The 16,953-nt window shown below is 45.7% G+C and overlaps 1 protein-coding gene across 2 annotated transcripts in view; it reads right to left on the reverse strand.

Moving 5' to 3' along the window:
* The window catches only part of Prkca (protein kinase C, alpha), a 397,680-nt gene that overhangs the window by 109,137 nt on the left and 271,590 nt on the right, over positions 1–16,953 (reverse strand). For both annotated transcript variants that reach the window (NM_001399299.2, NM_001429972.1), the window contains 2 exon segments: positions 6,050–6,178; positions 9,184–9,295. In NM_001399299.2, the coding sequence (NP_001386228.1) occupies positions 6,050–6,178; positions 9,184–9,295 (241 nt within the window).

The raw sequence follows: 16,953 nt of genomic DNA on the forward strand, positions 1-16,953 counted from the left end.
GGAGTGGAGGAGTCTACCAATAACCCCATAATCAGGTGACCAATGGCAGCATCACTAGGAATGGATAGGTTAGTTTGGTTGCACCTGAGGATAAGTGACTCCTGGCTGGCATCCCCACTCTATGCCAACCAAAAGGACCACCAGATTCTTTACTTGCCACATTCTGTGTTCCCTGTCTGGCTCCAAACCCCACAGGCAAGATGCTGGTTAACAGAAATGACCCCCCCACCCCAACCCCAGCTAACAGCTTTGCCCTTAAACAAAGCTTCATTTAAATCCTCCATGCTGACCTCCCACTGGTTAGTCTACAACTGCCTGCCCTCAGTGAGGAAACTGCACTGTGATGGGTCACAGCCCTAATCCTTTGAAAACGAAGAGAACAAGAAACCTTGTCACTCTTCATACTTCTCTTTTGAAATTCTTCATGATACTGTGCTTCTTGGATATGTTCTGCATCTCTGCCTACAGAGCCATCCTTCCTGTCCTCATGGCTCTTCTTCCACTCCCTATATTAAGCCACAACCTTGCTTTCAAATTTCTTGGAGATAAAAACCTTCATCTTGGAGAGAAGGTTATTAGGAGACAGGATGTTCAAAGGGGAGGTGAGATATTCTACCCTGCAAGGAAAGCTCATTAGGCTTTTAAAGCCAACAATACAAAGGTTTCAGGAAGTTCCTGAAACTGACCAGACTCACTAAACACAGATAAACAGTAAAGACACTCACAGACTAGCCAAACTGCCTGGAAGAGGCTCAGACCAGTCAAACTTCTTTGGGGCTAACACTAACTCTAACCCTGACCATAACTGCAGATTGTATTGTTCAGTGAGCTCTAGGTTTACAGTTTTGATGGGCTGTTGCCCCTTGTGGTAGGCCCTGATGATGTAGCTGAGTTTGAGTCATTTCTGTTCCCCTAAGTAACCCCTTCACTCATATTTCTATAAGTACATCCCAATAAAGGTTACTGGTTCATCAAAGTTCTATTTCAGTGGTATCTATACTTTGGTCTATTGTTGGTTAACTACGTGGGTGAATACATGTTTGGCCACATTTATCCAGGATTAGTGCCACACAACACACATGCAGCTTTCTTGGGCAGTCAAGGCATCTTCCTCCAAGACCCCACTGTACCTCAAAGGACCTAATGTGCCCTGTCATTCCTTTGCACGTTGAAGTGCCTGTGGGCACCGCACACTCCGTGATGTGCTTGCTCCCTCTCTCGATCACCTGATCAGGATGCTGAGATGCTACTGCACAATGCTGTTCTTTAGGCATGAAGTGGACATTACCGCCTTGTATCAGAGCAGTTGTGATTATCTGCAAGAGAGCCTCATGGGAACAGACTTGTTAACAGCTCCTTGTGGAAAGAATAGGGGTAGGGCCATAGGGCCACAGGGCCCTCGTGTGATATTACAGCTACCCCCCCCCCACCCATGCATTCCCATCTGCAAAGTGACGATGCGATCTCATTTGGGACTTCAAATATTGCAATGACCAATTGCACCCAGTTTCTGGAGCTGCTCCAGGAGGAAAGTTAATGGAGGCAGAGATCTAATCTTTGCAGCTCTTAGAAGCCTTTCGACTACCCTGGGTTGAGGCATCTCTGTGATACCACTGTTTGGGGTCATCCACACTCCTATAAGTAAGCCCAGTAAACTCGCTGATTCTTGAAGCTGAATTTGATCAGAACGGCTCCTTTGGTCTGTCACTGGGCTCTACTTTGGGTGGATAGACATTGTCTGCAATTAACTCCAGGAAAAGTCACACAGTAGATGCTGAGAGAGCTGGAGTGTTGCAGGAAGCTAAGGTTCATTGTTTGGATCCTGTATGAGGCACACTCTGAGGAGGTGAGAGAGCAGACAGAGGGAATGCTTTTTTAATCACACAACATGGCGGCCAGATTCGGTACCGTGGAAGAAGATATCCTGGCTCTGAACAGAGAGCTTCTTAAAGACCAAGAGTGAGTTCAGAAGGAGAGGTCTGTGTGCTGCAAAGAGTCATAGACCAGGAGAAAGGTACCCCATCACCTGCCCCATGGGAACCCAGATCAGGATTTCAGTCCCTGTGCTACACTAACAAACCAAAGTATATGAAGAAATTAAATCCTTCTGCAGAATAATCTGTCTGTGGAAGACACCTGATCCTGAAACAGCCAGAAAGCAGGTGGTATTTCACTCCCATTTACTTACAACATTAAACTGAAAGCGACTTCTCATGAGGAATTCCTTTTATATCATTCCATACCAAAGAAGAAAGCGATATAAGAATATAAGAAGCCTTTTAAAATCTCCTCAGGGTGGGGTGGGGTGGGGAGCACAGTTCTGGTTCCTTCTAGCACCACTGCCTAAGGCAAAAACATAAAAATATACCAACAAAGAGGAGGCCTTTTCCACAAACGTGGCACCAAACAGAGCTCACTTCTGATTTTAAAAGGGGGCATCTGCATCCCAGAGTGGAGTGCTCCCACTGAGAACTCCCAAGTTTACTTTCGAAATAATTTTCAACCTGAGCAGTTTCATATAGGTGAAATGGGGACTGAGCTAATCTAGCAATGAACACGGCTGCCCGGAGGTTGGGTTTAAATGCATTTCCTAGGAAACCACTTGCATCTGGACCCTAAGCTCCACTCACTGTGGTTTACTGCTCATATTGCTTTCTCATTAAAGCCTTGCTAATTCCCACATCCTATTTAACCCTCCCCAAGAGCAAGCCAAATGCTCTTCCCTCTACCTTTTGAACGCTCCCTCACAGCAGTCTCCCTCATGGGGTCTTTTCTTTCCCAGTCCCCTCTACATCCTGAGTACCTCCCCGTAGTGTGCTATTTTTGAGACCACATAATTTGGCAGTTAATGACACTTGGAATTGGCTTGCTCTTTAATCCCTCCACGTGGTACCCCCTTTGCTCCCTTAGCTTTCAGTCCCCTGTTTAGATTTTCAAGAGTGTCCTGGAGTGCTGAATGCAAGTTTGGACAATATTTGTGGGTTCATTGTTTGTCCCAAAAGAGACTCTACTCAATAAAAGAAGCCCAGGGAGGCTCAAAGACCAGGTGTTGAAAGGAAGAGCTCGGAACCTGGCCAACTCCATTACCTTCTACTTGGTGGCTTAGAGCAATTTCCTTCTCTCCTCTCCATCCCCTGACTGCCCTTGAAGAGTAGGACAAGAAAGGTTATCTCCTTGATGAGACTGAATGTGGAGGCAGCAAGACAATGCCTACAAGGTGCACAGTGCAAACCCTAGGCATTAAAGAAGTGATAGCCTTGCTGTTGTCAACAAGTTTCCTCAAGACAAACTGTTGCCTGAACTGTCCAGCAAGCAAGAGGTACAGACAGGCACCTGTCCCCAGAAGAAGGAGTACTTTTCTTCCCATTCTTCAGGATACTTTGGAATGCCAAACAATGTGAGTTGGAATTGGAGGTCTTCTATTTGAGTCTGCCCAATAACTCCTAGCTGGACGGGGTGGCACAATCCTGCATACCAGCACTTAGGAGACAGAGGCAGGCAGATAGTGAGTTGAAGGCTAGCCTGGGCTACATAGTGAGAACTTGTCTCAAAAGACCAAGTTCATAGGATACAGTTTTATGGTAGGTAGTGTGCTTATCTAGCCCAGGCAAGCTCCTAGGTTTGCTTCCCAATACTGCCAAAATAATATGACAAATTTTCAAGATAGTATTACTAATTTGTTTAATTGGTTATTTCCTTGAGTTTACTTTCTAAATTGAGGGTTGGGTTTCCTTTTCATAAATAACTACATCTGGTTTTACTTCGTTTTGTTTTTATGGAGCCTTATAGGTTTTCAGCAAGGAATTTTCTCACTGAACAGTATCTAGTAACTATCTTAGATATAGATTCCTATTCTTATTGGTAAGGCATTTGCAGTCAAACTTCCAGTTTTCAGGAGCTAGCTATTTTGTTTCCTTGTGCCTCAAGTTCTTCATCTATAAATCAAGGAGCACAAAGGAAGCTTGCTCGAAGGCTGAAGTGAGACTTTGTTTTTTTTCTTTAGAACGTAGCTCTTTTGGCCTTTTGAAAGAGTCACATGGAAAACTGTTACTGTAGAAACTTCCTAAAATATATAAATATATAAAGGGGGGTTTAATGGAGTTTCCCTGTGGTCGGAGCATACAACCTCAGCTATAAATGCTATGCTACCAAACCTCTCTTTGAGTTGTTGGTCACACAACCCCGCCCAACCATCACAAGCTATCTCGGTGTTCTTGGTTGCCCTCCCGAACTTGATGGTAAGACCCTATTGCTGAAGATGGTACTCACTTGAGTCACAGCACATGAAGAAATCTAGCTGGTACTCAACTGGATGTTTCACCCTTTCTGGCTGCACTGCAAGCTACAACAACCTGTCTGGTGAGAAGCTATGGCTCATCAGTGTAATAGTGGTACACATGTTATGGGAACAACCAAGTACTTTTTTTTAAAATTTAAGGCCCACTCTGTGAGATAGAGATAGAACCATACCTGACACTGTCCATGAGACCAAGAATCCTACAGATCTGAGGCAATGTAGGAGAAAATGTACTACAATTATTCTGCTCAACAAAGAGCAATGAAATGACTCCTAATGACGTATCACCAGACCTATAGATCAGGGCATTGGTTAACCCTCATCAGAGAAGATTTTTCTTACGTTAGATTGCGGTTAACACAGAAACTCACAACTCTTGGGTTAACACAGAAACTCATAACTCTTGGGTTAACACAGAAACTCATAACTCTTGGCACACTTCTTTCCTAGGCAGAATGATGACATTGGTGACAGTATTGGCCCCAATAGCAGAGAAGTGCAGGTGAAAGGTAACCTCTCAAAAGAATACCCTCCATGAGTATATCCAAACTAACACCTCAAAATTCTTTGAGTTCCTTGTGTTTTGATTTGAAAGGCCAGTTCTGGAAGAAAATGTGCTTATTTTCCAAGAAAGAACAAAAGAAAGGAAGGAAGGAAGAAAGGAAAGAAAAAGCCAAACAACAGCCTTTCTAAATTTTGACTGTTTCCCAAAATAAGCTTTCTTTAAACTCTTCCCACTTCCTGCTTCTCTTAAATAGATCTTTCTTGTCTCTTTTTATTACATATTCTCTTGTTTATAGGTAAACACCATTAAAGACAGTCTTTCCAACACTTCAGGATAACTTAAAAGCCATGAGTACAAATGGAAATATAAAGCCCTCCTTGATGAAACGCTGCAAAGACACCGTCAAAGACAAAGCTTATGGGCACTCCACCAGGAGCCCCAAGAGCAAACGCATAGACTGTTCTGAGAGCTAAATCATAAACCAACATGGAGGGTTGGAGTTCAGCCCAATGGTAAATCACTTGGCAGGTGGTAAGGCCCTGGATTCCATCCCTAGTATGACACAGAGAGGCTAGGATGTGTTGAAGACATAGGATAGGTCCTGGGCAATCAAGATAACAGGGTAACTTTGTTGAGTGTGTTGGTGCACTAGAAGTGGACCTGGAAAAACCAGAAGAAAACCCAGGCTGTAGCAGGGCCCCCACAGATACAGGAAGGAGCGCTCTAGTCCATGGCTAGTGACTCTCCACCACGGCTTGACCTTTGTTGAGGGTGCAAGAGGCAGGACAATTTGAGGCTGAGGGTTTGGATACGAATGTTCACCTCTTGTTTTCCCAGTTAGTAATTCTGCAATGCTGTGCATTCTCTTTCTCCTTGTACCTTTGACTGGGACATGGGGCTAATCACCAAGTGTAGAGAGAAGTGAATACCATATATGAAGTTCCTGACATCATACTTGACACAGAGGAAGCGTATGTAGACATTAGTAGCTGCTGTCACTACCGCTGACACGGATTTTTCAGGTCACTGAGCATCTAGACCCTCCAGCCGTCTGTCTCCCCTAGTTTGGTCTTGTCAGCAGCATTTTGATCAGTTTGGAAACCTTGTGTATGGAATATGCCTGTAGGATGTATTAATCAGTGGTAGGTGCTTTGAGAGGCACCACGTCACCCAGTACAGATCCACCTGCTTCGCCATCACTTTTACCTTTGCTTGCCCGATAATGATTCTGCTGGAAGACGCCTTACCGGTGACGTGCAGCTTTTCATCTGTGACCTCTGCCTTCAGGTAAATCCGCCCCCTCTTCTCTGTGTGATCCATTCCGCAGAGGCTGGGGACATTGATCACGCACTGCTTGTGAACATTCATGTCGCAGGCTGTGAATCAAGAAAGGCACAGGGGTAAGGTCAGCCATGTGGGCTCGCATCGCTGCCTCAGTGTTTTGGTGTCTGAGAAGCTGGGGCTGAGTCTTCCCTAAAGTGATGCTTTGCTATAATGTTTCTAGTGACACGGACTGTTAGCAGATGTCCCTTCCAGCACAGGCGTCCTCCTCTGAGCGGCAATACCCTTAAAATATCTGCCTCACACTTGTTGAGTCTTTACCACAGCAAAAGAACCCGGGTTTTTCTGTGACCTCTTCAAACAGTTAACAAAATCTCTACAAGTAGATATGCACAGAGTTCAGACTGACTGCTTAATAGTTTACAGACCCCCAGGCATGCAACGTGCACATTTTTAACAGAGGATTCAATTCCCTGATGAGAATTTCTTCTGCCTTTCTGAGCTGGCCACCAAGAATGTAAGGACTTATGGGCCGCGTATAGGAAATTCATAAAAATTTCTTTCCCTCAAGTAACTCAGTATTTCTGAGAAGGTGTAAGTATGTTGCCTTATTTTTTTTTTTAAAGGAATTTGTGTTTGGTATTTTAAACCTGTCTTCAAATATTTAAATATTAATCCAAGTAAAACAAATACATGCCTGGCAGAAGCCATTCCTTACCCTGACATTATGTAGGCGAGACAGATAAAAAAAGATCAGTCTTATTTCCACAAACCAAAGAAACCCTGAGCAGAATCCCCGGGGTTGACTACAAACAGGAGGCTGTGTAGGTGTGCTGGCTCCGCCCTCCGGGTACCTTGGGCTTTCGGGATCCCCGCCCACTCTCCCCGGATGTTAACAAGCTTAATCTGCGATGCTCCAGGCAGACCCTGGCTGTTCCTTTCCTTCTAAGTGTCTAATCTGAACGTGGCAGCACACCTTTTCTGAAAAAGTCATCAATAAGACCTATTTGCCTCAAATAGATACCGGAAACTGCTTCCAGGATGTGGATCCCCTCAGGTGTCTGTTCACAAAGCCCCCTGTGCCAGATGCTGTCTCAGCTGGGGCTTAGCCATGAAGACTCTTGCAAAGTTGTGGTGTTCATGTCCCTTGGGTTACCCAAGTCCTATCTACCCCCAGGTACCTGGGGCACAATAACAGGGCCTTGGAAAGAATATGGGTACCAAAGATGGTGTGGGGGCGCAGACACACCCTGGGGCTGTACTCTGTCTGGTTCTACTCCAAATGGCTTTTGTACCGTGGAAAGTCCGCCTGCACATTCTAATCCCATTTCTTACCCTACAAACTAAAGGGTTGGCTGACATAAGTGGTGGTTAACATTATCCCCAGCTGTGCACAGAATACAGTGAGAAAACAGACAAGGATAGGTACAGGGATGGCCACATCTCTGCAAAGGTAGGGTTGGGCTCTTGATGCCATCTGATCATTCTCCTCCTTCCAGGGAGGAGCCCCAGATGCCAGGCTCAAAGAAAAAAGAATTTAAGAAAAGTCCCAGTGGACTTCTCAGGGAATGTATTGAGTGGGGGAACTCGACGACAAGCTCTACCTCGTGAGTGGAGCTGGGATATAAATGTGGCAGGGTTCTGCTAACTGTGTCAAGGTTGACATGCATGCAACAACACATGTGAGTGTTCATTTTTGATCCATGTTTGAATGTAATTTTAACATTTACTTATTGTGCTGTCCTGGCCACAGCACACATGTGGAGGTCAGAGGACAATCTGTATGAATCTGTTCTTTCCTTCCGTCCATCATGTGGCTTCCAGAGATTGAGGCCAGGTTGTCAGTCTTGGTAGCAAGCGTCATCACGCACTGGACCATCTCCCCAGCCCTGCTCCAAGTTTTTAAAATAGCTAAAAATATGTTTACAAATGTACTTAGGATCACTATTTTTAGAAATGCTGAAAAGGATGAAAATGTTGTGTTTGGAATCCGAGGGTTTCTGAAAGCACAGAAGCCGCTGGCACGGGTGATAAGGCCATTAACCTGCATAGCTGGGTAAGCTGAGAGGGCAAACCCTGGGCTCTGTGAGAGAGCAAACCCTGGGCTCTGTGAGAGAGCAAACCCTGGGCTCTGTGAGAGAGCAAACCCTGGGCTCTGAGAGAGAACCCATAGCTCTAGCATTCATAACTCATGCCCAACACCGTGTTAACTCCACGCAGTTTACCAAGCTCCGTGGTCGATGTAGTTCTTAGGAATGAGAACATGCTGGTGCTTTCCTAACATGTATTAAGAACATGGGCTTTACATACCCTAAACATACAAGTTTTTTATGCAACTAGGTAGGTAAACTTGTCACTAGAAAATTAGCAAAACAGAAAGTTTCAGAGGCTGTGTTTATCTCTCCTTTGGATTGGCTAAGGATTCAAACATGACAGGGGAGGAGGATGGAAATGGCCTCCTGTCCTCTGTGTCGCTGACCTCTATGATGTCATGTGTTACTTGGCTGCTATAGACTCATCCGTTCATCGACAGGCAGAGTGAGTGAGCTCAAGATGCCACCCTGGTTTTCATGCTCGCCTTAGCTTTGGTTTTATGGAGAAGCCTGCTGGATTTTTCCACAGTCCACCCACTAATTAGAGGCATAGGAAGATAATGACTGGTTTCTTAGCTTATTTTGAAGCCAACCAAATGTGGAATCTGGAGGTGGGGAATCTTCCGTGGGGTTTGACTAGCCTGCATTTTATAGGGGTTGAAGATTTTTAACTTGTGCGCGCGTGCGCGCGCGCACGCACACACACGCACACACACACACACACACACACACACACACACACACACACACACACACAAGTAAGAGTACCAACTAGCTTCTTTTATAGACCCAGTTACCTTTATGGGGGCTCATAATTAGACAAGTGAGTAGCTGTAACAAACCAGAGCCCAGAACCTGGCAAAGAAAGCAGTCTTTGAGCCTTGTCTTTGTCTGAACCAACTCTCTTTGGTTGAGAAGTTTCTGAGACTGTGGCACTGATCAAACCAAGACATGAGTTGTAAAGCCTGGTCAGCTACTGGAAAAAACAAAACAACAAAACAACTTACTGTCGCATTTCATCCCTTGGTGGATAAGTCCGTAGAGCAGGGACCCACAGTGATCACAGAAGGTAGGGCTTCCATAGGTGTGGATTTTGAACTTGTGCTTGCTTCTGGGGTCCTGGAGGGAGAACAACAACATTCATTTCAGATATGAAAAGGCTGTATATATATATATATATATATATATATATATATATATATATATATACACACACACACACATATATACATATGTATATATATATGTATATATATATATATTAAGGCAAGGTCACAATCTATTTTCATTGCACAGTTTGGCTAGTATTAGACTGTGTATTATTCCCTAGAGTCAGAGAAGTATGTAGTACGTGTGTGTGTGTGTGTGTGTGTGTGTGTGTGTGTGTGTGTGTGTTTGACTATATCACATTTTAATGTAGCAAACACTCATGCCCCCCTTTAAGGTATATAATTTGTACATAGTCAATGACAAGTTTCGATGAATATTGTCACTTGAAGCCTACCATCATCATAGCCTGGGAGGAGGCATGTTCAGTGTTTCAAAGTATTCTTGTCCCTATACTCAGGGACACCCAATACCTAGCAAGGCAGTGGCCCAGAAGAGACAGAGAATCTTATGAAACTGATATGAATGAGGTCTGGATCCTTTTCAAAGTCTCTTGTTTTCCAGAATCCTGATAGGCTGTGGAACCAGATCAACCCTGAGATCGACAGGACCTCTTGATTGTGCACTATCTCCAGAGAGCCTGTGTATTTGTGTGGGAGAGCCCACTGGTGTAGCCCTTCCCCAGGCATAGCTGCAGGCTCACTAGCAGACCACAGAGAGTACAAGGGTGCAACCAGAAATCTATCCTGGGTTCCTGTTCTTCAGCGCTCAGATGAACAGAAAAAAAAAAATATATATATCCATAGTAAATCTGGGATTCTGGAGTCTCTGGCTGGATTTTGGTATCCTTCAGAGGCATGGATTTGGGAAAATGGCTTGTTTTTCCTGTCTCCTCTGCAAACTGGAAAGTCAGTATCACCTTACTTACACGGTTATAATAAGGACAAAACAAGCCAACCTTTGTAAAATGGTTAGAAGAATATACTAGTAGGAGACTGTCCAGTGCTGGGTGAGTGTTCAGGGTACAGAGAAGGAAGGTGCTAGCTGCTGGTTCTAGTGGCGGCTTCTTCTTCTTCTTCTTCTTCTTCTTCTTCTTCTTCTTCTTCTTCTTCTTCTTCTTCTTCTTCTTCTTCTGCTTCTGCTTCTGCTTCTGCTTCTGCTTCTGCTTCTGCTTCTGCTTCTGCTTCTGCTTCTGCTTCTGCTTCTGCTTCTGCTTCTGCTTCTGCTTCTCCTTCTCCTTCTCCTTCTTCTCCTTCTTCTCCTTCTTCTCCTTCTTCTCCTTCTTCTCCTTCTCCTTCTCCCCCTCCCTCTCCTTCTGTCTCCATTTCTGTCTTCCTCCTCTTCCTTCTTCTTCTTCTTTCTTTTCATCTTCATTTTCCTCATGGTACCTCTCCTCTCCTCTTCTTATCCCCCCCCCCATTTTGTAGCCTAGGCTGGTCTTGAACTTTCAATATTCCTGTCTCAGTACTGCTCAGTTCTGTAGTTTTGGGATTAAAGGCGAACACCACCACACACAGCCCCCAGATCCTTTAAGGAGAGGACTGAGCAAAAAGATCTTTGTGTGCTATTTGAACAGACTAATGCCATAGTCAATATGCACATACAAAGTCCTTTCCTCATGAACCGATTCTTCCTGAAGTCAGGCCCAACCATCTGCTAAAGCACAGAGGGCAAAGTGGAGGAGGAACAGAAGACAGGAATTCCATGAAGAAACATTAAGGATGGGTTCTTCTGGAGCAGGTGTTACATACGAAGACACAAGAAAAGACATACTAGGCTTCTGACTTTCCAAGGCACCTGGGCATCAGAGGTCTGACAGGATTCCAAAGGCAAGTATGGCTTTTGGTTGACTTTGAAACCCAGAATCCAAGCTAAAGATATCCCAAATGAATGATTATGATTTCTTTTTAAATACATAGGATGGAAAGATCTGGAACGTTTTAATTCTGCAGAAAAGTTTGAAGAAAAGCAAGCTGAACACTGGCAGATGTGTCCACTAGCTGTGGTAAAGGGGAACATGTCTCCTTGTTCTTCACTATAATATTGTCACGCTCATTTTACAGAGATGGTGATGACCACACCCCCCAGGTCCCCATGACTCACAGATGTTGGGACTGGGGTCCGGCCACCCAATTCTTACTGTCCAAGTTTTCAGATGTCTACCCAGCAGGAAGAGCTGAGTTTCTTAAGCTTCTAGAGCTGTACTTCAGTTGTTTTGAGGGAGGGGTATAGATGTACCAGCTCTTTTATAGATAAAATCTTCCTGGAATACAGCCAGAGTCATTTAGTGGCATGGTTTCCGTGGCTACAGTGGCAGAGTTGGACACTTGAGGCAGAGGCAGAACGGGTTTATAAAGCTGAAAATATACCACTTAACCTCGAAAGAAATATTTGCCCAGCCCAGCTTTAGGGCAACAGGTTACACATAACAGGGTATCACTTAGAGTGATTACAAATACTGTACCTAGATGCTCCCACAATCACAGAATCTGGGGAGGGGCCTCTTCTTGCTGCCCCACCTTTCCCCTCCCCTCCCTCTCCCTTCCTTCCCTCCCATTTCTTTGGGATACAGAATATCATTATGTATCCTAGACTGGCCTCAGACCCTTGCTAGCTTGCTGAATACTGGAATTTCTGTTCCGGTCTGTGCTCGAACAGTCCAGGGAAGATTATCCCAAGGTTAGGAGACTGGGAATCACTGCTATAGGATGTCATTTCACAGACAACAGGGCCTCACAGTAGTAGCTAAATACATGTGTTGATGACCAGCAATACTGTTTTATTTTAAAATTTAACTTATTTATTATGTGTTTATGTGTGTATGTGTGTGCACATGAGTGCATGTGTGAAGTTCCAGGGTGACTTCTGAGAGTTGGTTCTCCCCTTAAACCACGTCATTTCCAGGGATTGAATTTTGGTCCTCATGTGTCGAAGCAAACACCTTACCCATGAAGCCATCTCATTGGCTCATGATTAGCAATACTCTCGAAGCAACCCACTCTCTGGCCTTCTAAAGGCCTCTCTTCAGGTTACAAAATATCTCATGTCCTTGTGGGAGTGTTTTCCCTAGATAGTAATGGCCTTGAAGATGGAGTGAAGACTAGCTCATCAGTTACTCCGATGTCTGAGACACGGGCCAGAGTGCTGAAGGATCAGGCTAGCATCAGCACCAATTATCTGGACCCATGTTGACAGTGAAGGTTGTTCCCTACAATGTGGAGGGCAAAGAAGATTCTGGGGTGGGGTGCGGGAGCAGCCAGCTTCCCTGCAGAGATACACCATCAACGACTGGCAGCAAATCAAGAGTGGCAGCTTACTGAAAACCCTCCAGAGGACGCACAGGGCAGTCAGCCCTGGGGTGGCTGTCCTGCCAACTGACTGTCACACACATCTTTATTGATGTGGCACGTGGGCAATGGGCCTCACTTTCAGGAAAACCTAAATCTTACTCATCTGACACCCATATGGCGTCTCCGGGCTCTAACTGCCCAGAATGAGAGGAAGCCATGACTTCTACTTCTTGTGTGTGTGTGTTTGTGTGTGTGTGTGTGTGTGTGTGTGTGTGTGTGTGTGTGTGTCTGGAGAGCCACCGAGTCCCAGAGTCCTTCACTACTGAAAGTGTGCATGTGTCCCTCTACTTTATTTATAAATTATGATGGCTGTACGCGCTCATGTGAACTCCAGCAGCACATGAGCATGTGCAAAGGGTTTGCAGCCTGGTGAGAGCTGGGGAAATATAAGAAGCAGTTGCTGTGTTAGCCGTAGAAATAAACTTCGCGGAGCCTGAGGTTTCTCTAAAATACTTCAGTGACACGGGTTGTAACGGAAGCATTTGGTCATCTGGGTGACTAGGGGGTCAGAATGGAGGGTGGATGGGGAAATATTTCTTCAGCCCCACATCCAGCACTCTGCATCTAGCCCTCCAGGAAGTTCACTGGTGATCATCCCCATGCGGTAAATTTGAAACTGCTTGGTGGCCCAGATTAGCTCACGCATGGTCCCAGCTTAAAGGCTGAGATGATGCTATTGCTGCAGAAGCAGAAACATGGAAACTCGTCCCGTGTAATGCATGGCACCAGGTCTGACAAGAGAAAACAACCTTGTTACCTAAATGGCGCTCACTATGCTTCACGGAACACCACTGGAGCAGAAACTTGCCTGGGGTGTCTGTATTTAGACCACAGCCACTGAGGGGTGGCCCGTTGGCCTTCTCTGGGCCTCAGTTTCCTATATCTGGATCCTGGACCATGGAGGTGGGAATAGGGTTTTAAATGAGATCTCACGGAGCCCCGAGCTTGTCAGGAGGTGCTCGGTGCCACCGAGGGGTGGGGCGGGGGTAAGAAAAGTGGGGAGGCGAGGCTGCTGCTAAGTTTAAGTTGGAAACAACTGTACTGAATGGTCCCTTTCATTCTGCCTTGATATTTAGAGAAAGAAAACACCAACAAAACCCTTTTTATTTTGAAACCATTTAAGACTCACAAGAATTTGCAAAAAGGAGTACAGCCTGTTCCTGCAGGCTCTCCATCCGGCTTTCCCAGTGAGAGCATCTTACATAACCACAGCACGTTAGCAGAGGGGAGACGCTGAGGTCCCCTGCCACCAGCTGACTCGAAGGCATCCAAGGGCCCCGAGATTTCCTGTGCACAGTTATAACAAAAGGACTTTCACTGTACAACCTATCAATTGAATATACCGTGTACTGGGTAGGGGGTACAGTCCTGTTTCTGAGCAAACAGCGTGAACTCCAGAAGAACAGAAGAACAGCGACAGAGGAACCTGACCGTGAGATCCGTAACTGACGGATCCCACATGAAGGGGTTGAGGAGGGTGACTCCAAAGATCTATCCAAAAGTAGAAGTGGAAAGTTCCTCTCTAAGTAAACACACATGATGTGAGCTCTGTGGCCAGTTCTTAACAGAGTCGTTTCAAACATCTGGCTGACTGAGGGCTCCTCCAGGTGTGCAGCCCAGCCTGGGTCATGGGGAGACTGAGAGGCTGTGGGCCTTCCAGGTGGAGTCACCAGCTACAGTGATGCCTGAGTGTGCTTATGTGTAAGTGTTGCAGGTCCTTGGGTCCCCAACAGCATTGGGGTTCTGTCTTAGTCACGTCCATAATCCCTGGCACCTTTACCTGGTGGCAGTACCTGGTGTGTTTCACTTATGCCTTTGCCTGTGATGGCTTCTACCTGCCACAGCCACAAGAATTCTGTGTGTTGCAGCTCATTCAGGGGGGAGTAGGAAGAAGCACTGTTTTCTTCCAGAGGACGGATGGATGGACGGACGGACAGGCGGGCGGACACACACACACACACACACACACACACACACACACACACACACACCCTGAACAAACAGTCTAAGCAAAGGAAAGAGCTCTGAGCCAACGTCATTAAATTAGCAACTCTGGTAAAACCAAGGCAGACTGTTAAGGTTTAAGTATAAACTTTATCTCTGAGCTCCCCAGGGAGCAGGGTGAGAAGACAAAAGAATCAGAGGAGGTTTCTCTGGGGTCTCAAAGCTGAGAACTAAACCTTCCCAGGGCATCAGTTGTCTCTTCATTGTACACCCACACTCTACACAGCCAGGCAACCACACCTTCACAGAACTGCACTTTTATCACAGTTTGCTTTTCTGGAGAAAACCGTCCCATGGGTATGTGTGGTGAGCTTGGTCATAGCATGCAAAGGAGGGTCTGTTTTAGAGTAACCCCTTCTAACCAGGTTAGTAGCCTTCCCCTCTAACCAGGTTAGCAGACTTTCCCTTTGGTGAAGCATATGCAAATGCTCATTTTAACTTTTGGAGACGGCCTCTGTTTGAGGGGAGTATAAAACCTGCTATCCCGGCCTGTTGTTCTGTTCTAATAGACTGCACAAGTGCTCCACTCAGAAGCTTCTGCTACACGTGTGGCTGTGGTGAAAACGGAGGCTTTGCCTACAGGGGGTGTCTCATAGGCACAAATGAAATCTCACTCGTAAATCTAAATCTGGATTTATTTCCAAAAAACAACCAATGGGGGGAAATGCAAGTTCTATTACAGCATCTGCTAGCCTGTATCTTATCTCTTAGTTCTAAAATATATTCACTAACTCAATCAGCTTTCTCTGGAAAGCTGTGTCAACATTCCTATCTAGATGTTTCCAAGACTTCTTCATCCTCCTCCTCCCCCTCCTCCTCCTGTTCCTCCTCTTCCTCCTCCTCTTCCTCCTTCCCCTCCTCCTCTTCCTCTTCATTCTCCTCCTCCTTCCCCCTCCTCCTCTTCCTCCTCCACCTCTTCCTCCTCCTCCTCTCCCTCCTCCTCCTCCTCCTCTTCCTCCTCCTCCTCTCCCTCCTCCTCCTCCTCCTCTTCCTCCTCCTCCTCTTCATCCTTTCCTGAGATCAGTTAAAAACAGCCCTTAGATCTGCACTGCATAGATTTTGGTGCTGATGGAGCTCGGACTTCCTAGATTTTTCTTAGGACTCTGTGTTCTAGGGGAGTTTGCAATCTGTCTTTAAACATGGAGAGTGGTCCAGCCATGGGCAGAGTGAAGCCTCTGGATGCTGAGCTGAAGGAGGCGGGCAGCTGGTAAGGATGGAGATGAGAATGGGTCCCTGTGAACAGATGCTTCACACGCCCTTTTCATCTGACGAACAAGGAAGACAGGCTGGTGTGTGTGTGCGTGCCTGCCTATCTGTCTGTCTGTGTGTGCATGTCTGTCTGTGTGTCTGTGTGTGTATGTCAATGTGTGTGCATGTGTGTGTGTGATTGTGTCTGTGTGTCTGTATGTGTGAGTGTGTGTGTCTATGTGATTGTGTTTGTGAGCATGTCTGTATGTGTGTGTGAGTGTGTGTATGTGTGTGTATGTGAATATATGATTGTGACTGTGAGTGTGTCTCTGTGTGTCTTTATGTGTGTGTGAGTGAGTGTGTATGTATGTATGTCTGTGCGTGATTCCCATCCTGCATTTTCTACTCATATCTGAATTCCTCCCACATGCCCTGGATGTTTCTCAGAGGACCTAAATGCCTGTCCCTGAAAGCCTCAGGGTCAGGCTTTCTGAGTTCCTGGGCAAGGCTGTTTTTAATCCAGTGGAGCTCTGGGGTGCGACTTCCTTGTGCAGCTCCTCCAAGCTGCTTCCTCTAAATACCAAGGAAAGTTCCCTGCTCTTGCCATCTGATGTGTTCTCATGAATCATACTTGGAAGCCAGGCTTGGGTCTAAATGTCACCCGCATGCTGACTACATAAGCCACACTGAGTACTCTGCTCCGAGGGTAAAGCTGGAATCATTACTGGGTCTGAAATCTCTTAGGAAATTTCTCTTTTTAACTCCATGAAACAAAAGCAAGCAAGCAAACAAGCAGGCAAGAAAGGTATTAAAAAGTTGTTTTGTTAGCAAACCCTGCAGGTATTACCAAAGCCAGAGCGATTTTCTACAACATGGCCATTAATAATTACATTGTGTCTCACCTCTAAGAAGGACTCAGCCCCGTAGCCTTTCTCAGAGGCTACATCAGTCTAGATCCCTCTCTATGGGAGCTTTAGAATGCATAGTGCTGGCTAGGGGAGTAGCTCAGGGGTAAAGTTCTTGCCTAGTTTGCATTAAAGCCTTGCGTTCCATGACTAGCATCATAAAACACTGAATACAACCCCAGCACTCTGGGGCATCAGAAGTTAACTTCAGCTGAATAGTAAA

This window comes from Rattus norvegicus, chromosome 10, assembly GCF_021556685.1.
Source record: "Rattus norvegicus strain SHRSP/BbbUtx chromosome 10, alternate assembly SHRSP_T2T, whole genome shotgun sequence".
In the NCBI taxonomy this organism is placed as follows: Eukaryota; Metazoa; Chordata; class Mammalia; order Rodentia; family Muridae; genus Rattus; species Rattus norvegicus.